The sequence below is a fragment of the Leopardus geoffroyi genome, chromosome B3, assembly GCF_018350155.1.
Source record: "Leopardus geoffroyi isolate Oge1 chromosome B3, O.geoffroyi_Oge1_pat1.0, whole genome shotgun sequence".
NCBI classification, from domain to species: Eukaryota; Metazoa; Chordata; class Mammalia; order Carnivora; family Felidae; genus Leopardus; species Leopardus geoffroyi.
This window is the reverse complement of record NC_059337.1, coordinates 115,047,780-115,070,005: the sequence shown is the minus strand read 5'-3', so window position 1 is coordinate 115,070,005 and position 22,226 is coordinate 115,047,780. Positions and strand designations below refer to the sequence as shown.

At 41.7% G+C, this 22,226-nt stretch overlaps 2 protein-coding genes across 5 annotated transcripts in view; one reads left to right on the top strand and one right to left on the bottom strand.

The window, feature by feature from the left end:
- EXD2 (exonuclease 3'-5' domain containing 2) overlaps positions 1-8,752 on the bottom strand; it is an 88,515-nt gene extending 79,763 nt beyond the window's left edge. The window contains exon 1 of the mRNA XM_045448112.1: positions 8,641-8,752. The gene's annotated coding sequence lies outside the window, so the exon portion shown is untranslated. The remainder of the gene's footprint in view (positions 1-8,640) is intronic.
- Positions 8,753-9,181: 429 nt separating this feature from the next.
- Positions 9,182-22,226, top strand: part of DCAF5 (DDB1 and CUL4 associated factor 5) — a 109,349-nt gene continuing 96,304 nt past the window's right edge. Inside the window, exon 1 of one of the 4 annotated variants that reach the window (XM_045448107.1) lies at positions 9,182-9,573. In XM_045448107.1, coding sequence (XP_045304063.1) covers positions 9,360-9,573 — 214 coding nt within the window. In that variant the 5' untranslated portion in view covers positions 9,182-9,359. Of the gene's footprint in view, positions 9,574-9,905; positions 9,927-22,226 lie in introns of those variants that run through there. The other 3 variants (XM_045448108.1, XM_045448109.1, XM_045448110.1) reach the window with 3 other exon arrangements.

Below are 22,226 nucleotides of genomic sequence, written 5' to 3'. Positions count from 1 at the left end.
CTACCCAGGCATTAAACCCAAACGTCTCAATACTAAGCCTTCTCTCTTCTTCCCACTTGGTATCACTCCTGAATATTCTTGTCCATGCCTAAGACTTTACCACCACCTCATGTCAACAACTCCAGCCTTGATCGTGCGTCTGAGCTCAGGCTACTATCAATTTTTATTGGAAGTCTCAGAGGTACCTCAAATTCAATATGTATGTAACTGAACTCATGGTTTCCTCCTCAAAACTTAGCTTTTTCCAGGGGTTCTAAATACCTAGGCATTTCCCTAATGTCTTGCCTCTACTCTCTCGAATCCATCACCAGATTCTTTTTATATTAAATCCGTCTACTTCTCTCCAACTCCACTTTTAGTCGTCTTGTCTAAGCTACCATATTTTCTCCCCTGTATTACTGTAAAACTTCTTAATCATCTACTTCAATCCACTCCCAATCCTTTCTTCTTACAGCAAAATAATCTTATAAAATGCATGTTTGATCATATAAGCCCCCTGTTAAAGAGCCTTCAGTGACTTTTAAAGACTGAAGTCTTTAATAGGGCCAGGTCCTTGCAGAATCTAGCAGCTATCTAACTTCACCCTCACCTGATACCATGTCCCCATCCCACCTTCAGCCACACGGGTCTTCTAGGTTTCTCCCCACACAGAGCCTTTGCATGTGCTGTAACCTATGCTTGGAGCACCTCCCTCCCCCAACCATCCACTTGGTCTCATTCACACCTACCTGTCCTTTAGATTACAGCTCTCTTTAATGTCTCTGATAGGATTCCCTCTTTTAATCTCTCACTGCCATCATCATCATAGCTAATAGTCATGTTTAATACAAATTGGACACTGATCTAAGGGCTCTACCAATAAGAATTTATTTATCATAACAACTCCATTGAATGCACGTGGAAACTGAGGCATCACATACTTTCATGTACCACAACTGTTATTTTCCTTACATGCAAAATGGAACAATAGTACTTTCTTCCCAGGGTGGTTGAGAAAATTAAATGAGTCTGTAAAAGACTCAGAACAGTGCCAGCCACATAATAAATGTCCAGTAGATGTTAGCAATTGTTATTGTTGTAATCTTACATTTACTGCCTGATTATCTGATTAGACTCTGTTTCTGTCCTGTAAGTACTTTGAACATTGGTTCTTCTTTTTTGCTATTATATCCTTTATGCCTACCCAGGGCAGTGGCACACAGTGAATGTTCAATGAACATTTCTCCAATGAATGAATAATTAATTCATGTCCAACTGCACAGGATTGTTAGAAGGCTAAAAGAAATGTGTGTTAGGTACTTTTAAAAACTACATAGGGGGGTGCCTGGGTGGCGCAGTCGGTTAAGCGTCCGACTTCAGCCAGGTCACGATCTCGCGGTCCGTGAGTTCGAGCCCCGCATCAGGCTCTGGGCTGATGGCTCAGAGCCTGGAGCCTGTTTCCGATTCTGTGTCTCCCTCTCTCTCTGCCCCTCCCCCGTTCATGCTCTGTCTCTCTCTGTCCCAAAAATAAAAAAATAAACGTTGAAAAAAAAAATTTAAAAACTACATAGGGACATAGAGATGTTAAACATTTAAAGGGTAAACTGTGATGCTAATGTAAGCATGACTAGAATCTTAGGAGGAAAAAAAAAAACAAACAAACTAATATGGGTTAGATTTATCAGGGAAGGGATTCATAGATGTATAGAATTTGGATGGATGAAGTGGACCTCAAGATATGTAAAGGATTGTCGAGAGTACGTGGAGATATATAGGGAAGTAGTTGGTATGTGATGAACAGTAACAGGAAATCTAGTTACAGATTTGGCTGAGACATATCACAGAGGGACTTCACAGGCAGATAAAGGAGTCTGGACCTGGCATGAAAGAGAAAAGGGAGAGTCTTGAGCAGGAGCATTTCAGGAAGATTCCTTCATCCAACTACTAGTGAGCCAGGAACTCTTCTTCATGCTGTAGATTCAATGGTGACCCAAACAAACTTTGGATGGTGAAGGGATTTGACCAGGTGATTTCTGAGATCCCATAAGTTTTATCATTTTGTGATTTGAATAATAATTATCTTCCAGCAAACTCATCACCAGCTCCAACTTAAATGGGATCTGTAGTTAAGAACATTAATTACGTTCATGTAGTTTATTCAGAAGGAAGGGGGAAACATTTCATAAACACATGCTGTGGTCAGTTCATTTTCCAGCAGCCTGTCTTTGATTACCACTGAATCCATAAAGGCAATTTAAATTTGACTTCTGTACCAGAGAATCTCCTTTTTTCTCCTTGGGCGTACTTTACTTTGGGGAAGGGGAATTGCCCAATTTTATTTTCCAAATGGTATTTGAACACTAAAAATGCTCAGTAAACATTATAAATCCATGGGACCATCTCTGGAAAAGAAATCTTGGCTGTATGACCACATACCTATTGCAATACACAGTAACTATTTTTAACAGTTTCTCATACCACTCACTAGGGGCTATTCATATGGAAGCCTAAAATTAAAAATAATTAAAAATAAAAGTAAAAGCAGCTGGCTCATGATGATTTTGTCAAGGAAACTTCAAATATACAAAACGCAGATGGTTAGTATAGAATATCACAGAAAATGTCACTGAATAATCCTAGCCATTGAGAATTTCTGCGCACTTTCACTCCATAAAGTTTATTTCAAACTAGACTTCATTCACCATGAAGAATTATGCACGGCAAACTTGAACTAAACATCTGGAAAGTAAGTTGGAATATGATTTGAAAATTCTAATAACAAGTAATATTCTAACTTTACTGAATTCAATTACTACACAGCCTGGGAATTCATTTCAAGACCCATGAAAAATGCCCCCTTTAAAAAAAGAATTAGAAATCAATGAACAGAAGGAAATTTGGGAAATTTGCAAATATGTGGAAAATAAACACTCTCAAATAACCAGTGTGTCATGGAAGAAATTATAAGGGAAATTAGCAAACACCTTAAGATGAATGAAAATAGACAACATACAAAAATGTACAGGATGCAGTTAAAATAGTGCTTAAAGAGAAATGAAAGAAATAGGGGTGCCTGGGTGGCTCAGTCGGTTGAGCATCCGACTTCGGCTCAGGTCATGATCTCTGCATCAGACTCTGTGCTGACAGCTCAGAGCATGGAGCCTGCTTTGGATTCTGTGTCTCCCTCTCTCTCTGCCCCTCCCCTGCTCACACCCTGTCTGTCTCTCTGTTCCTCAAAAATAAATATTAAAAAAAAAGAGAAATGAAAAGCTGTAAACATCTATATCAAAAAGATCTCAAATATGTAACAGGCTTCCAACTTAAAAAATTAGAAAAAGACTAAACCCAAGGCAAGCAGAAGGAAGTAAATTATAAAGACCACAGAAAAAATAAATGAAAAAGAGAAGAAAAACAATAAACAAAACCAAATGTTGGTTCTTTGAAAATATCAACAAAATTGACAAGTCTTTATCTAGACCAAGAAAAAAAAAAGAGATGGAAAATCCAAATTACTAGAATTAAGAATGAAAGAGCTGATATTACTACCAACAGAAAGAAAAAAATTCTAAGGGAGTATTATCAAAATGCCAACAACTTGAATAACCTAGGTGAATTCCTTGAAGCACACAAACTACCAAAACTGAATCAAAAAGAAACAGAACATCTGAATAAAACTGTAACACGTGAAGACATTAAAGCAGTAATCAAAACCTTCCCACAAAGAAAAGCCTAGGTGAGGTGATGTCCCTAGTAAATTCTACCAAAAGTTTATTTAAAAAAAAAAAAAAAAAAAGCTTTATCTTCTTTTTTTTTTTTTTTAAAGTAAACTCTACCCCCCAACGTGGGCTTAAACTCATGACCCTGAGAGCAAGAGTCCCATGCTCTACTGACTAAGCCAGGTGCACCACTACCAAATGTTTCAAAAAGGTTAATGGTAATCCTTCACAGACTCTTCCCACAAATAGAGAATGGACTTCCTGGCTCCTTTTATGAGGCCCTGATCCCAAACCAGACAAAGATATCCTAAGAAAACCAAAGACCAGGGCCGCCTGGGTGGCTTTGTAGGTTAAGTGTTCGACTTTTGATTTTGGCTCAGGTCATGATGTCACAGTCGTGAGATCAAGCCCGCTGCTATCACTGTGGCTACTAAGGGCTCTGAGCTGGGCCTGGAACCAGCTTAAGATTCTTTTGGGGTGCCTGGGTGGTTCAGCTGACTCCGGCTCAGGTCATGATCCCATGGCTTGTGAGTTCGAGCCCCACGTCAGGCTCTGTGCTGACAGCTCAGAGCCTGGAGCCTGCTTCAGATTCTAGGTCTCCCTCTCTTTCTGCTCCTCCTCTGCTCCTGCACTCTCTCTCTCAAAAATAAATAAAAACATTACAAACATTAAAAAAAAAAGATTCTCTCTCTCCTACTCCGTCTGCCCTTCCCCCAGCTTGCTAGTACACACACCCTTTATCTTAAAAAAAAAAAAAAATACTAGCAAGGTGAATCCAGCAATGAATATAAAGGATTAAATATGATGACCAAATAGGGAATGGAAGATTGGTTTAACAAAATCAATCAACATAATGTAGCAAAGGACAAAACCATATGATCATCTCAATGAACAAAGAAAAAGCATTTGACAAAATCTAACACCCTTTCATGATAAAAAAACATTCTACAATTTGGAATAAAAAGGAACTCCTGCAACCTGATAAGGGAATCACGTGACACCTACAGCTAACATAGTATTTGGGGGTGACTAAAAGATGAAATCTTTCGCCCTAATATCAGGAGTAAGACAAGATGTCCATTATTACTACTTCTATTCAACATTGTATAGAGGTTCTGGCCAAGTCAGTTGGGTAAGAAAAAGAAATAAAAGGCATCTGGATTTCTAGGAGTCTATAAGATGATCTTGTATATAAAAAATTTGAGAAACATACACAAAACTTTAGAGCTAATAAATTGGTTAAGCAGGTTTGAATGATACAAGGTCAATATATAAAAACCTATTGCATTTCTAATTTTTTTTTTACATTTTTATTTATTTTTGAGAGAGAGAGAGAGAGAGAGACAGCACACATGTGGGGGAGGGGCAAAGAGAGAATGAGACACAGAATCCAAAACAGGCTGTAGGCTCTGAGCTGTCAGCACAGAGCCCCACCTGGGGCTCAGGCTCACAAACCATGAGATCATGACCTGAACCGAAGTCAGACGCTTAACCGACTGAGCCACCCAGGCATCCCTTGCATTTCTATACAACTAGCAATTTGATGAGGAAAGAACAGTCTTTTTAGAAAAATGGTGGTAGGACAACTGGATGTCCGCATGCAAAAGAACAAACGTAGACCCTGACCTCACACTGTATGAACAAAAATGAACTTAAAATGGATCATAGACTTAAATGTAAGAACTAAAACTATAAAACAATATCCTCTGATTCTATACATCTTGTTGGAGGAATTTGTATTTAAATAGATTTTTTTTTTTTTCAAAATGAAAATTGACTGCTGTCTATTTGAAATGACCAATAAATAACATCCTTTAAAATTTGAAAGTCAAATTATATGTATAGTTAAGACATTCATCTTTGTCTGAGTTAATATCTCTTATCTATGAGTAGCAGTTTATCTTACTTTAGAGTTGAAAATATTTTTTAAATGGTTACTTATTTAGAGAGAGCATGCATATACATGCGTGTGAATGGCCAGGGGCCGGGGGAGCTGAAGGAGAGAGAGAGAGAGCCAGAGAGAGTGAGAGAGAATACCAAGCAGGCTCCACTCTCAGTGCAGAGCCCGGCCCTGGGCTTGATCTCAGGAACCATGAGATCATGACCTGAGCCAAAATCAAGAGTTGGACGCTTAACCAACTGAGCCACCCTGATGCCCCTAGAATTAAAAATGTTTTAAGTGAAACATTTCTGAGGATGGTAGATTCCATATGTGGCTCTTAATATGCTAAAATTTAGTAAATGTGTGAGAAGGGTCTTAGTAGTTTCTTCGTTGTTTTTTTGAACAATTTCTTTTTTAAAATTTTTTACATAATCTCTACACCCAATGTGGGGCTTGAACTTAACCCCAAGATCAAGAGTTGTATGCTCCACTCATTGAGCCATCCAGATTACCCCTAAACAATTTCTAATGTTTGAGCATTTCCTTAGCATCTAGTCAGTTTTTAAAGATTCTTTACTCCTCCTTCAGTGATAATCAGGACCAAACAAAATAGAAATCAAAGAACAAATGAATTTCTGGGAACTCTATGTTTGATCAATATTCAACCTATGGTGGAGCAAAGAGTAAGGGTTCCCATGTTAAGTAATTCCCATATCTAGATTTTTTCAGAATGAATTTTCAAAACAGCATTTTTCTAGAATGAAATTCAAAACAGTGTCAATATACAGGCGTTTCTGAGCCTAGGTAAGAAAAATAGGAATTTTTCATTCTTCTTCCTTTTTCTCTGCGCATTCTATGCAGTGGTTAGATTATTCAAGAGTCCAATTTCATTTGCTATTTTTGAGCTAAGTACACTGGACTTTTCACAATGAATGCCTATATCAGAAAGGCCAAGCTCATATGGTCACTGAAGTTGATTAAATGTTACATAGTTACGTACGATATTATTAGTTTGCAATAAATGACACAAGAGACTATGTTAAATTCTTAATAAAAGCAAATAGATATCGTGGGGCTTGATCTTTTGAAGCTGGGCTGTATTATAGGTAGAACTGCCAGATTTAACAAAAGATACAGGATGCTCCAATTCTATTTGAATTTCAGATAAACAATGAATAATTTAGTATAAGTGTATCCTAAAAATTGCATAGGAAAAACATATGCTAAGAAAATATTCATTGTTTATCTGAATTCATATTGAACTGGGCATCCTGCATTTTATCTGGCAACCCCAATTATGGGAAAAGAGGGAGAGAGATTTTATGCATTCTCCTTACAAAAGGCTGCCCAGACTAGTAGTAGGAAATAAACAGACTGAGTGGTCCTACATTTCTGTCCTGGTTGGTCACTGAACAGTTAAGGAAGTTTCTAGCAAAGTCCTAGAATTGGGCTGGCTTGTGATCAGATTCTGGTCTATTTTTAGGCTGTGGTAAATGGGACAGTTATTCCAGGGATTGGGGAAAAGCAAGTCACATTTAAAGTTGTGGAGAGGAGATATATGCCTAAGAGGGGAGAGGAGAGTGTGTCATATATCGCCACAGTAAAGGCCACTTCAACCACATCATTACTGTGTCCATCTTCTCCATCCCAAGCAAATAAGGTAGGTATAAGTGATGTCTCATTAATCTGGAAGGTGTCAGATGACTCCTGCTTTTGAAACTGTGGATTGAGTATGCCAGGCAAAGGAACAGTGAGATAGGAAACTGGCCTTGAAATCATCTCCACTGCAATGAAGCATAGATATCTTAAACTCAATCCTTCCAAAACTGAAGTCATTACCTTCCCCTCCAGATTCTTCCTCACTCCCTAAGCTCATTCAAATATTCAACAAATATTCAAGTGGCCACTAAGTGCCAGCACGTGCTAGCTCTGGACACACGGGTAAGCAGACAGACATGGTTCCTGCTCTCAGCTTACAGCAGAGTTGGGGATGCTCTGCTAAAATCACACAAATACATGTTTAATTACATTATGATATTGCTATGAAGAAAAGATATTGGGTGCTAAAAAAATCATTAATCAAGCTGGTATACATACTGTTACTGATCTTTATGGGGTTATTATAATGCATAAACACTATGAAGCATCCAGAGAACAAAACTTTTTAAAACAGAAAGCACTACACATTGTCCTGTTTAGGAAAATCATATTCCATTAGAACCATGATTTCTGAAATCTGGTGAATTTCTAAGTTCAGCAACATTTGTTAAAACGTTGACCTTTAACTTACTCGCATATTTGTTATTGGTATAATTACTTATTGCAAAAAATAGAAGTAGGTGATTTTGCCTGATTGGGTGTCCTCTTCCATGTTCAGTCCACCTTTCATGGCTGCGTACGCTCAACTGCCCATGCGCTATCTCTGATACAGAGGATGGAATTCCTGCTAAATTGGAAGGGCGAAAAGGACACCTGCCTATTTTAGTAGCTCACCATGGTTTATTTTAACGACAGGGGATAGGTTCTAGGAAAAGTACAATACACTGACAGGGGGATTTTACTGTATCTGGTAGAATTCCAAAGCACTTAACACTCAGTCTCCTCACTGGGGTCAACGCGCGGAGGGAGGCTCCCCGCCTGCTGAAGTGCAGCTACTTCTGGCCTGGAACGTAGCTGCTGGTTAACAGCTGTACAGCCTCAGAGCTCTACGCTCAAGACCTTGAAGAGGAGCTCACTGCACCCAATTAAATAACGGATGTTGCTATTTTCGAATAATGCTTCTTGCATCTTGCGAATGTACCTGGAACTCATGGACAGTACTTTGTGTCTCAGAGCTTCTCAACTCAGTTTGGGCAATTTTCGTCCCATGTATTAGGACCCGCCCCCCTTTCCCATATACCACTCTATTATTATCTATTATTATCTACCAGACCGATAGCCTTTTTACTGAATGGCTGAGGGAAGGGAGAACTGCACTGGGGTGGAGGTGGGGGTGGGCAGTGTTAAAAATTTACTTGGTGGGGGAGGGACGGGTGCACTCACAAAACCCCCAAGCGGCCTTACCCCAAGTGTCCAGTCCTAACTCCTGGTTCCCTTCCCTTGGACAGGGTTCGGGCGGCCCCAGGATGAGACGAACCGAGGGAGGGCGACCAGAGCCTGTCCTCCACCAGTCTGCCACTCCAAGCTGCATTTTCCCCACCGGAAAAAAAAAGGGCGGGCAGCCGACCTCGTCCCGGAGCCGGGCCCGCCGGCGGCGAAGGAGTGCCGGCCACCGGGGGAGGAAGGCGAGCCCGCAGCCCCGCGGCCGCTCCGTTTGTTACGCGCCCTCAACTTCACAGAGTGCGGCCGCTCAGGGGGCGCAGCGCGGGGAGGAGCTGGGGCGGGAAAGCCGCGCCGCCGCCCGCGGTCTCCAGGCCAGCCGCCCGCGTTCTTCCGGCCAGCAGCCCGCGGCGGGGGAGGGGCAGCCGCCACCCGCGTTCTCCCGGCACCGGCCGCCGGCGGAAGGGCCGCGCGGCGCGGAAGCGCGGCCGCAGCTGAGGATCAGCTGCTGGAGGAGGCGGAGAAGGAGAGGGAGGAGCCTAGGGGGGGAAAGGGAGGGAGGGGACCCTCTGGAAGCCGCGAACGCCACCGAGTGTCTGCACACCTCGCTCCGTCTGCCATGGCTGGTTAAAGAACCATCCGGATCGCAGCGCGGGGGGAGGGCTGGGTGGGGGGAGAGCGGCGGCCGCGCGTGAGGCCGAGGGAGGGGCGGCGGCGCGAGCGGCGGCGGCGGCGGTTCCAGCATGAAGAGGAGAGCTGGCCTGGGGGGCAGCATGAGGTCAGTGGTGGGCTTCTTGTCCCAGCGGGGCTTGCATGGGGACCCCCTGCTCACTCAGGACTTTCAGAGGAGACGCCTGCGGGGCTGCAGAAACCTCTACAAGAAGGACCTCCTCGGCCACTTCGGCTGTGTCAATGCCATTGAATTCTCCAACAATGGAGGCCAGTGGCTGGTCTCAGGTAAATCAACCCCCTTCCCCGCCCCGCGCCTCCCGGCCCCTCTCCACCCTCCCCTTTCGCTCTCCCTCGCTACCCTCCTTCTGCCCTCCGTCCCCACCCCCTCCCTCCTCAACCCCCCTTCTGCGGTGGGAAGGTTTGGTGTCAAATTCAAACCCTTGCAGGGGGAGGGTGGGGAGGGAGAGGATGTCTTCTGTAAAAAAGACCTAAAATGGTTGACAGGTCCTTAATTCGCTTTATCCCAAGTGTAAAGTGGTCTCTCCTGATGACTGCCCTGGAAGCGTGGGTCGGGGAGGGGGCGAGACTACCGCCTGACAAAGTTTGATGGGAAACTCTTCCTCGGTGTACTTTAAAAGGTGCGGGGGGCATTTTGGGGATTCGGAGGGGGAGGAGGCCGAGGCGCGCCGGAGGCCAGGGGGAGCTCGAGTCCCCGGCGCCGGCGTCCGGGAGAAGGGGCCTGGGGGCCAGGGGGCCGGGCGGTGACAGGGCTGGCCGCCCAGGGTTCGCGGGCCGCGACTCGGGGGCTGGCTGGGTGAGCGAGGAGAGGAGCCGGGCGGGCGGGTGGCTGTTGGCCGCCCCCTCGACGCCTTGAGGGGCCCGGCCCCATCTCCCTCCGCTGTGGTGGCCTCTTCCGCGTCGTGTTTTTCTTATGGTGTGGGCAGTGCCAAGGACTCTGGAGGCTGAGGGGCACCCGCCTGAACTTGAATGCGCAACTTGTGAGGCTGGGGGTGGTGGGTGGGCGACCCTGGGAGACTCGTTGGCTGCAGCCCCGCGCCCGCACCCCCTTTGCCCGCGGCTACCGTTGCAGGTGGTCTCCGCACCTCCTCCCTCCCGCCCAGCTGGGCTGCCCCCGGGCTCCCCCTCCGGTGTGGGGAAAGTGGCGAAATCGAGGCCGGGGCTCCGGCCGGGCGGTGTAGGCCTCGCTCTCCCGGGGCTCCTAGCGACAGGCAGCTGAATCGATAGCCTATTGCTCCCGGGGAGGCCCGGGCCGGGCGGGCCGCGGCGACAGCTGCCCCGGGGGAGGTGCGCCTGCTGCCCGCGGGGGAGTTCGCCGCCGCCGCCCTCCTCCGGGGGGTCTCGGGGCCTAGGCGGGCGAGTGGGGATGGGTCCGCTGCGGGGGGAGGGGGGAGCCTCCCCGAAAGCGGGCGAAGACAGCGGATCTGGCGTTCCGCTCGCCTTCTCCCCTACTCCGTCCCTTTTCCTGCATTGAGAGGGAGGAAGCGGGAGCCCCGCGCTGGACGTGGCGCTTCGTTTCACCCAGGCCGGTCCCCGAATGGTTTTCTAATTTACGTCAGTGGGCAGCTGGCCAGAAACTTCTGGGATCATAGCAAAGCATCCGTCGTCTTCGCGAGTAACAGTCGGAAGTGACACAGGCGTGCAGTCCAATTTAGGGGTAGCAGAGAGAAGACTCGTGTGATCATTTTCGCGATAAACCTTCTGGGGTTTCTCCAGAACTGACTTGACTTTTCCACCCCAGATCGTTTTCTCTTTGACTAGGTAGAGTTTAACCCTAGATCATCCCTTGAAGAAACCTGATATTCCACTTTAAGGCATACCCCAAACAAAAGCTTCCTTCCCCGATACTGCCAAAAATTCCGAGGGCAAAAGTGGGGAAGATCTCTAAAGAGCTCACAGGGTGGTTGTTTTTTTTTTCCTCCTGTATTCGTTATATTCTAGTCCCCTTTCCAGACTGATGTTTTCCAACAGAGATGTTCCCAGACACAAGTAAATTCTCCCTCCTGGGTGAGGGAATTTTGGGGGTACTCTTTTATAGGCCCAACTAATCATGGTAATTAAGTCGTGAGTACAGTCCTACGTTGCCCAGCTTAACACTGTTAAAAAATAAGATTTATTAAGATATAATTCACATGCTATCAATTCACACATTTTAACACTTTTTTAAAAAGACTAAAATGTTGCCTCCATTCTCAAGGAGTTATCCTTGTGCAGGACCTTCCCCTATGTCTTAAATGAACCCTATTTTCTCTAGTCTTGGCCAGTTTGTATCCCTTATCTTAATTTTAGTATGTAGAAGAGGAGAGTCCTTCCCACAGAGTAGGCTATGGCAAACCTCCCGGTTTAGGCATTTATTTCCTTATTTTTCTGGGCCTGAGTTGCCCATCTCCATCAGTGCTTTCTGGGTTTGTCTTCTTTGCCCCTTACGCCTCCTCCTTCCCCTCACACTTCCTCTAGCTCAGTCCTTCCTGTTTCCTTTTTATCTGCTCTTGTCCTCCTTCCTAGTGCTTGCAGCAGGCTCCCCGCTACCCACCCCCCTCCAAGTTTAGCTCAGATACACTTAGCTTTCCTTATTTATTTCCTAAACATAGAGTTTTGGTTAAAAGCCTTTTTAGCTATTCACCTTCCATTATCAGTACAATTTATGCTAACAGAAAATTCCTCCTGTTTGCTTCAGATTAGGAAGCCCCCCTCTGGGAGTCATAAATACACCTTAACTTGTTAAAGCGAATTAAATATTGTTCTGGGAAGTCCTTCAATAATCTCCGATTTAGAACTGTTTAAAGTGTCATGTTTACATTTTCTCTTATCTATCATGTCCTTCAGTTAACACCTGAGGGGAGGGGCTCTTAGTGTTTTTGAGGCTAATGCTATCTATCCCTAATGTTTCACAATAATGTGGTAGGTAGGAGGCCAGACTTTGGGATGGTAACGAGATTACCTTTATGCATTTTGTCCTTGTTCTTGTATCTTGGATTGGTTAAAGCCTTTAGAAAGTGGTGATTAAAATGATAGTGTATTCATAGTTTGTTCACTGTTTTCATTTCCTAATTGTTTGGGCAGGCTCACGTTTCTTGTAACTGACACATACTGTTGGGTAGAATTAACTTAGATCTAGGGTAAAAATATTTGTATGATTCCTATGGCCTTATAAGATGCTATTTGTTAAGGATACATTCATTGCTATTTTGTTCCTACAGCTAGCCCTTTTTCCAGGGCACAATGATGCCAGCAGATATTAAAAGTAAACCAGAGAATATCAGGAAGGAGAAAAGATGGTCTGTTGGGAAGTGTGACTGTGACAGCAACAAGTGGGAGGATGGTTTTTTGCTGTTTTAAAACATTAAAGTACTTTTCACCTAAAAAGTAGTTTTCTTTGTTGTTGATCAGAGAAAGGCGTGAACTGTGATATCATGTAAGGCAGTGTAGTATAGCATACACATGGCTGAAATCACTGCTGTGTCACTTAATGTGGGACCTAAGCCTCTCTGAGTCTGTTTCCTGGTGTATGCAGTGGGAATACCAGCATTTACCTGAAGGGCTTTTGTGAGAACTATATAAGGTAAAGTTTAGTTGGATGCTAAACAGAGTGCCAGGCCTCTCAGAGAAAATGTGAGTTTGTTTTCTTTCTGTCTCGGATTTAGGAACTTTTGGTATCGTTATTAGCTGACGCTTTTTCTTAGACTATTGGTAATGGACATGTGCAAATGGGGCAGACGGGATAGTGTTGTGACTTTGGTATGGAATGAGAAGGCACAATGTATGTTGAAGTGCTACTTCTAAGAGATCCTACCAACATCAAGGAAGTTAACGCTGAAACACATATTTAGAGGGTATCCTGGGTTTACCCTTTAAGTCTTTGGTTGCATCTAATAATATTATTTTCCCTGAATTGATATTTAAGGCATTGGAACCTTTAGAACTAGCAGATTAATAGCCCATTAGTATGAAGTTTTGAGTTTCAGTGGGAGATTATGATCTCTTTCTTAACGCTTATGACTAAATACATGTAGGAAAAGCGCCTTCAGAAGCTTTTCAGATAGCATCAGCAACTGTACTGTTTCGAAGTGTTAAGTAGGAATTGTGAATGGAAAGGCATTTAATTATATTTACTTGGTCATAATATTTATAACTGAGATAACTGTTTAGTCCTATTTCATTTCGCATAGGTCTCTGATTTTATTATCATAAGTTAGGTAGAGATGAATAGCATGAATTCTGGAATCAGGCTGCCTGGGGATGAATATCAATTCAACTACTTGCTAACCTTTGATAAGTCACTTAGTCTGTTTCCTCAGCTATACAGTAAGGGCACTAATACCCCACAGGGTTGTGGTGAGGATTAAATGAAATAACACTTGTAAAGTTCTTAGCACAGAGGCCTGGCCCATGCTTTTGGTCTGGTTGCCACTGCTGCAACTCACAAAAAGCTTGAACCTCACAAAAAGCTTTTGGGAGATTGACATCTTCAATATCTAACATTTATTGCACAAAGCATTGTACAATGTGAAAAATTGAGAAAGATCTCAATGAGATGCAGTTAAAAATGCTATGTAAAGAAGCTTAACCCCAGTATTGTCATCAAAGCGTGTTTTTAAGCATCAAATAATAGCTGTGATAATAACCATATGCTTAATTTGAACCTATTAATTCGATTATTTCCTTATTCCCAGTCCCAGTTCCGTGTTATGTCAATTTTCTGGAATCAGTTTTTTGTAAATAAATTCATCTAAGAGCATGTTATCTACAGGTAAGGTGTTTGGCTTTAGCCAGTGGAATAAAGTCTAACTTCATTAGAACTTCTCAGGTGTTTAATTAGAATGAATTTGTTGGTCCAGTGGTTAGTTTATCAGGGGAAATATGACCAGTGATAGGCCTGAAAAAGCTTTCAGAGTACGTACACATTTTGATAAGATGAATAGGGAATCAGTTCTTGGTTGTTCTTCCAGGCTTTTCTGTTTACTGATAATCCATTGCTGTGAAGGAGTTATATTTTATTCTTTGGTCTATTAATTAGTTCAACAAATAGTTTTTGAGTGCATAGTTTATAACGCAGAAGCAATGAAAACAGAGATGATGAATTGGGTATAAACCATGCTCTCAAGCTTGCATTTTAGGAACATTTGCTTATTGTTTGTAACAGTGCATGGCTCTTTTAAAAAATCTTCTCTGCTTTATGATACTTTAATTGATACTTGATTTTTCTATGGTTTACAGTACTTACTATAGCAAATAATTCTCCTGCTTATGAGCTTTAGTGGGAAAGAGAGAAGGATCATAGAGATGGCCTTGGAGGACATTGCAGTGATAAATTATAGAGATTGTGTCATAAGGATAAAGTAACATGGATATTTATAGATGCACGTTATTTTTCCCACTTGTTCTTTAGTCTGCTAATTGATATCTATCAAAGATTGGCAGATTTAGAATTATGCCCAGGTTTGTCACTTCTGCTTGAAAATAACCTATGGGCGGGGGTGGGGGGGGGGGGAGTCACGCCTGGGTGGCTCAGTTGGTTAAGCATCCAACTTTGGCTCGGGTCATGATCTTGTGGTTTGTGAGTTCAAGCCCCGCATCAGGCTCTGTGCTGACACCTCAGAGCCTGGAGCCTGCTTCAGATTGTGTCTCCTTCTCTCTGTGCCCCTCCCCTACTTGTGCTCTGTCTCTCTCCCTCTCTCTCAAAAATAAACAAACATTAAAAAAATAAAGTAACCTAGTGAGGTCTAACTAATGACCACCAGTCTTATGAGACATTATCACAGCAGAAAGTTGTCTTCGTCTCTGTATTGTTTGAAGGATCATCATTAACTTGACTTATGCCAACGTGTTTTTGATGACTAAGAGTTTCTAAAAAGAGCAGTAGCCCTCAGTTATGTGTCCTGGCGACCACAAGTTATGTACTCATTCACTGATTATTGATAGCTTTCATTGTACAGTTGGAATCATTTAGATCAGGGAAACTTTATTGACCAGTAAAGCTTGAAACATGGATGCTGCTTTCTGAATTACAAGTTAAAAAGTGCATTTATCTTCTTATGCATTGAGACAGATGAAGAGCGCTTCCATTGTTAATAAACAGCACTTAATTTTAATCTTTTTTTTCTCATGGTTTCTCATGGTTCTCATGCTTTTCTTACTGTTTTAGTCTGAATTTAGATACCCAGGAGTAGAATTAAAGCCTTTTAAGGTTAAAGGAACTAAAATCCTAATTCAAATGAAGATTATGTAGGTTAAGAAGGAATTGATTCTGTTTTCAATTTTTGGTACCCCACATAAGTATTGTCTCTTAGAGATAAAGAACTGAATGTTAATCTGTTAGGATTAACCCTTAGATTATTGTGAGAATGTGAAATTACATTTCTTGTTTATTGGATTTTTTTCTTTAAAATTTTGATTTTAATTTGTAAGGGTTAGGTTACTATTTGCCCCTGTGGGTATATAGGCTGATTTTAGGTGATCTTTGAATAAATATTTACATTTTAATGGTACATTTATTTTTATATATGGAAAAGTTAACCAGCATGTATAAAACATTTTTACCGAATTTATTGCTTAAAGTGAGGTTAAATTTTAAAAAGTCAATTTAAAGAAAAATAATGGTGAATGTGTTACATGGATATGGCAAAAATCAAAAGGTGATCAAGAGGGACTGAAGCTTGAGAAATATTGCATTAGGTAGTCTTTTTGTATCTTCTTTCTTCCTCATTGAATCAGAGAGAAGGAAAGATCTTCATTTTATGGAAAAGGAAGTGGGGAAGTAGAAAGAGGACTTGCCCAGAACTGCCTTGTTAGTCTTGGGCAGTCAGCATGCCAAGTAGGGCTCATTGCTCCCAGGCATGTGCTATTTCTAAGTTGCCTTTTTATATTTTTCTTTCCATTTTCTTCTTATAGGGTAGTTCACCTTTTCTGGATCTCTTCTAAAAATTGAAAACTGAAAAATTAGTAATTTCTGAGCACATGTGCAACCCTTGTTGCTCCTCTTAGGTGATAAATTTTATTTCTGTGTTTTGCTGTAAATAAAGTTAACTTGTTCCATACAGGCATCTTATGTTTATTCATTAAAAATATTTAATGTGAACGTACTATATATGCCTCGTTAATCTTAGTAACTACAGAATAATTTTTTTTTAACCTTCATTTAGCTTATAATGTGTGCCAGCCCCTCTGTTAAGCACTTTATATGTCTTATTTTAAGCCACTTGGAAAATAGCCAGTGTTACCTATAGCCTAGAAAAGACACAAGCATTTGAAGGTTTTGTATTAATCATCATAACTAAGTGTTAAAGAATCAAAAAGGGACATTGATAAATGACTGCAGAGTGTTCTGTAATGCAGAGAACAGGTAGGGCATTAGTGGAAAAATAGATACTAGAATTCATTATTTCTGGTTAAAATGAAGTGAAATAGAATTCTAAGGATGAAAAAGATTTTTATTACGTTGGCCTATTACCTTGGACTTTGTAGAAAATTTGGTTCCAATAGCTGCTTCCCAAGTTTTTGTTCTTTTCATCGTTAATACTTATTAGTCACCACTGCCAACGTAAGCTTCCTAAAACTTAACCCTCATTATCCCACATCTGCTGCTGATCCCTCAAAAATCTGCAGTGCTCCCCAGTGTCCACCAAATTAAATAGGATATCTCACCTGACATTCAACTGAGACTACTGTTCATAAAGATAAATGTTTAACAATAAGTAGCTAATTTTTGAGCATGTCATTCATTTATCAAATATTATTTGGGGGTGTTTCATATGTCAGGCACATTTATATACATGACCACATCTAATACTTAAAAGAATCTTTCCTAAGGTAGGGTTAGTGCTGTTATCCTTATTTTACATATGAAGAAACTGGCTTAGAGAAGTTAAGTAACCATGAAGGTTCCTATAGTTTGTGGTGGAGCTGGATTTCTAGCCTGAGTCTGCTGGAACGCTGGGACGTACTAACTGCCCTGAAATTTTTAGAATGTTTTGTACATTTTAAAAGGATCTGACTTCCCCAACATTTTCTTCTCTTGGTGCTATCATTCCGATACTTTGCTAACTGCTTTCTTCCCCCTTTCTGTGTAAATGAAGGGAGGGGAGTATAGCTGTGGGGATGGATCAGTGGGCTTTGAGCCAATAAGCACAGTTCTGGTCACAGCTACAGTACTCACCCCTTAAGCAGATCTCTCTTGGTGCTGGAAATCACTTCACCTGGATTTTGGTCTTGGCAGTCATCTAAAATCTTCTTCCTCACACTTTGCGTGTTCTATGCTTGCTTACATAAACCATGTAACTTCACACTGGGTTAAACTCCCCTGCTTTAGTGAGGTAGAATTAGGAGTGGGTATACTCTGGTTACCAGTTTGGTTCCTCTTCTGCATAAGACCAACTAAAGGTACAGGCAACATACACGTCTTTACTGAGCCTGTAATTTGAGTTTGATGTCTGCAGAAAGCATGTGGATTGGGTACATTTGCCTGATTTCAGCCAAAAGAAATAGGTGTCTCCTCACTAGGGAATAGATGAATAATGATAAAGTGCTTTTTGGAAGAAGGTTTAAACAACGTAACATGGGCTTAATTGCCCAGAGAGCACTGGTAAGTCATTTGGAAGTGCTTTTCCACAGACACATAATATCATAAAGGGAGATATGACTCCTAGACCAGATAATAAGCCTGTTTAATCCTAAATGAACTTGAATTATAGTGTTCTTGCAAGTAAAGTTGAATCTGTCACCAGCAACTTCATTCTGCTTCTGTGAAAAAGAAAGCATTTCATTTCCAAGGTTATTCATGGGTTAGGTGAACAAGGAGGGTTAGATTCCACTTGCTTGCCACATCAGTTATCCTAAGTCAGGGATTTAGGGAAAGACTTGACAACAGCAGTTTGTCACTTTAGTTATCTGCTCTTCCCATGCCTTCAGGGTCACATTTTCATTGCCACCTTACTCATTCATTGTACTTTGCAGTATTGATACCCAAGATTCTATCACCTACCTCTCAGGATACAGAGTTGATATGCATTTGGAGGTTAAGTCCATGTACTCTGAGTATTATTTTCTTATGGCCAATTTTTTTTTTTTTAATATATGAAATTTATTGTCAAATTGGTTTCCATACAACACCCAGTGCTCATCCCAAAAGGTGCCCTCCTCAATACCCATCACCCACCCTCCCCTCCCTCCCACCCCCCATCAACCCTCAGTTCTCAGTTTTTAACAGTCTCTTATGCTTTGACTCTCTCCCACTCTAACCTCTTTTTTGTTTTTTTTTTTCCTTCCCCTCCCCCATGGGTTTCTGTTAAGTTTCTCAGGATCCACATAAGAGTGAAACCATATGGTATCTGTCTTTCTCTGTATGGCTTATTTCACTTAGCATCACACTCTCCAGTTCCATCCACGTTGCTACAAAAGGTCTTATGGCCAATTTTTAAAATAAAGGTTATATTCCGGAGGACTGGGGCATGTAGGAATCAATGAGAAAATGGCATCTGAGGAAATTGACAGGGTTGTAACAAATCCTAGTAGTAGAGATGTTGGTGGAAAGACTGATTCCCATCTTCCCTGTTGCTTCTACTTGGTTCCTACCCCTTGATACAGTGAGGTAAGATTACCTTATATAGTCGATAAGGTAACTCTGTAGGTGCCCTGCCTACCTGGCTGCCTGCTGGGGTCCTTTATAACTAAGGTGACCACATATCCTGGTTTACTTGGGACCATCCCAATGTCCCCATTGTCCCAGTACAATTATGAGCCCTCCTTTCATTCCTAAAAATGTCCTAGTTTGAATGATAAAGTTATATGGCCACCTACTCATAATCATAAATTGTTGTGTACTCAAGTAAAACCAAAGCCCTACTTTCTTAGCTTTTCCCATTTACCATTGAATGCCTCTGGTGAGAACACCTCCAAGCCTCTATTCTGTCAGGTCTTTCAGGTGCCACTTTTAGGGTACTGGATTGAGCCTGAGAGGCAGAGTGTTGGTAGTCATTTGTCCCCTCCTTGTCTTCTTATTAGAAGTGGGTGGGGGCAAGCTAACATTAAGAACATGCTATGTCCAGAGGCTAGTAAGTTATCCCTTCCTTACTATATACCTCCTCTTAGAGTTCTTTTTCCGCTGTTCACTTGTATATTCTTCAAAGCCCCCTTTTAAAAAAGTCTTCCTATGGGTTGTTTTTTGCAGTTGATTTTGAGCAAAGGTGTTCTGAGGAATGATTCCCTGCTGAGTTGAGATTTTTTTTTTTCCACTTTATCCAAAAGTGGGTGTGATACTGATATTAAACAATTAAACAGGCTTAGTTTTATGGAGTATCTGTCTAGCACCAGAATACATCTGGAGTAAAAGTTGGCCCCTCAAGTGTATAGATTGGCCCTGAGAAAAGTTTCCAGGAATTGTAGTTTCTCAGGTATATGGCCAGTTGGCTCTAGAATGTCTTTCATGTTGTGAAATGACCTCAATAGAGAAGTTTAAAAGATCTGGGTTAGAGTCCAGATTTCACCATTGTCACTGTGATCTTATGCTACTAATATATTATCTCTGTAGAATCATAGAATTTTATTGCTGGAAAAGACTAATGGTTATCTAAATGAAGCTGTTAATTTTACATATAGGGACACAGAGGAGCAAAGAGGTAAAGTGATTTGCCAAGTAGTTTACAACTAGTAAGTAGTACAGTCAGGATTAAAATCTGAATCTGGGTCTTCTGATCTGGTCTCTCAGTAGGGAAAGTCATGAGGTTCTGCATTTATGAAGGACTTTACTTAAGTAAAGTGTTAAACTCTTTAAGTGGCTTCTTCTGCCACTACATTCCATCTGCAGTTTCATTGTCCCTGAACATGGTTGGTCTGATTAAGTTGGAGTGCTCATTATTTTCAAGATGAGTCAGTAGAAATTTTCCAGGTTGGAGGCAGACTGTCATTCTGGCTGAATCTCCAGTTTTAATTCTTTTTTTTTTTTTTTTAATGTTTTATTTATTTATTTTTGAGAGAACACAAGCGGGGGGGGGGGGGGGGCGGGCGGGGAACATGATCCCAAGGGGGCTCTGTGCTGACAGCATCCAGCCCAATGCAGTGCTGAAACTCATGAACCATGATATCATGACTTGAGCCGAAGTCCAACCCTCAACCAACTGAGCCACCCAAGCGCCCCTCTCCAGTTTTAATTCTTAGCCTGCCCATACTTTCTTACTTTGGAAAGTCTATTTCCTTCCAAGAACATTACTCAGGAGGAGGAATTTTCTGCAAATTCAGGTGCCTGTCAAAATCTTGTTACACAACTTCTCTCATTCTGAATTTCCATTCAAGTCTTATATCTAAATTTCAGTTGTATCTTTTGTGTTATTTCATAAAGCAGGTACTAATTGGAGCCTCTGAGGATTGTTGTTTTTCTTTCTTTTTTTTTTTTTTTTAATAGGTGTCTGACCCATGTTTGATGGTTTATTGCAGATATCACTAGCTGCCATAGATGGCTGAAGCATGTGTTTTTGCCTTAGACATACTGGCAAGAAGTAACTGAAATTTGCATATTTGGCAACCAGTTTCAAGCAGCCCTTGAGTCTCAGGGTTGATATCTGTTTATACCTGCTTGTGGGTGGGTATTGTGTGCCTTCCTAAAAGGACTAAAAAGCATTGCACCTGCATTGGTTCAACCTTTTTAGAATTGCCCAAAGAAGAGAAAAGACAGCTTTATTATGTTGATAATGTTGCTTGTGCAGGAGTTTTGCAAAAGCCAAGCAGGCAGTGTTATTATTTAAAAAAACTAAAAAATCATAAACTACTCAGAATAAACGAGTGTGACACCATCCGGAGAGCATATTGTCCGGGTTAGTTCTGTATGGCAGAAGTGAGATTGGACATGATCTGTGGTCTGCGAGTACTTCACAGTGCATCATACTCATTTAATAGCTTCCTTGTAAAACCTTACTGTTGTTGAGACCCAGGAATCTGTTCTTAGTGTTCTCCTAGCTATTTGAAGAGCTTTTTATTCTTTGACATTTCACTAATTCCATACTTTACTATTGAGAACTTCCTGTTGAATCATGCAAGTCAACAGAATAGGGCACTTAGAAGACAGGCTGCCCGCTTATTCACAGGTTTGTAAAATATCATATATTAATTATAGGAAATTCAGAAAATAAAGAGATACTTAAAGGAAGTATACCACCTACTGAGGATGACCATTTTTGACACATGGGACATATTTTAGCCTTTTTTGTATGAATACATACATATTTATTTTAATTTTTTTATTTTAATGTTTTTTATTTTTGAGAGAGAGACAGAGAGCAAGCAGGGGAGGGGCAGAGAGAGAGGGAGACACAGAATCAGAAGTGGAAGCAGGCTCCAGGCTCTGAGCTGCCAGCACAGAGCCCAACGTGGGGCTTGAACTCACAGAACACGAGATCATGACCTGAGCTGAAATCGGCTACTTAACCCACTGAGCCACCCAGGCACTCCTGCATACGTACATATTTAAAAAATAAAATTGGGGGGTGGCTCAGTGGGTTAAGCGGCCGACTTTGGCTCAGGTCATGATCTCGCGGTCCGTGAATTCGAGCCCCGCGTCGGGCTCTGTGCTGACAGCTCAGAGCCTGGAGCCTGTTTCAGATTCTGTGTCTCCTCTTTCTGACCCTCCCCTGTTCATGCTCTGTCTCTCCCTGTCTCAAAAATAAATAAAACGTTAAAAAAAAATTTTTTTTTTAAACAAAAAAATAAAATTGGAATTAGGTCATCTCTGTTGTTTTGTAACTTTTTTCTTAATATTAACATGTTTGTGTATGTCATTGAATATTCAAAAGCAGGGTTTTTCAATCTCAGCAGTATTGACATTTTGGGCTGGGTAATTCTTTGTGATGGGGGCTGTCCTGTGCATCGTAGCTGTTTAGCAGTGTCCATAGCCTCTAGCCACACTATATGCTAGTAGCAGCTCCCCAGTTATG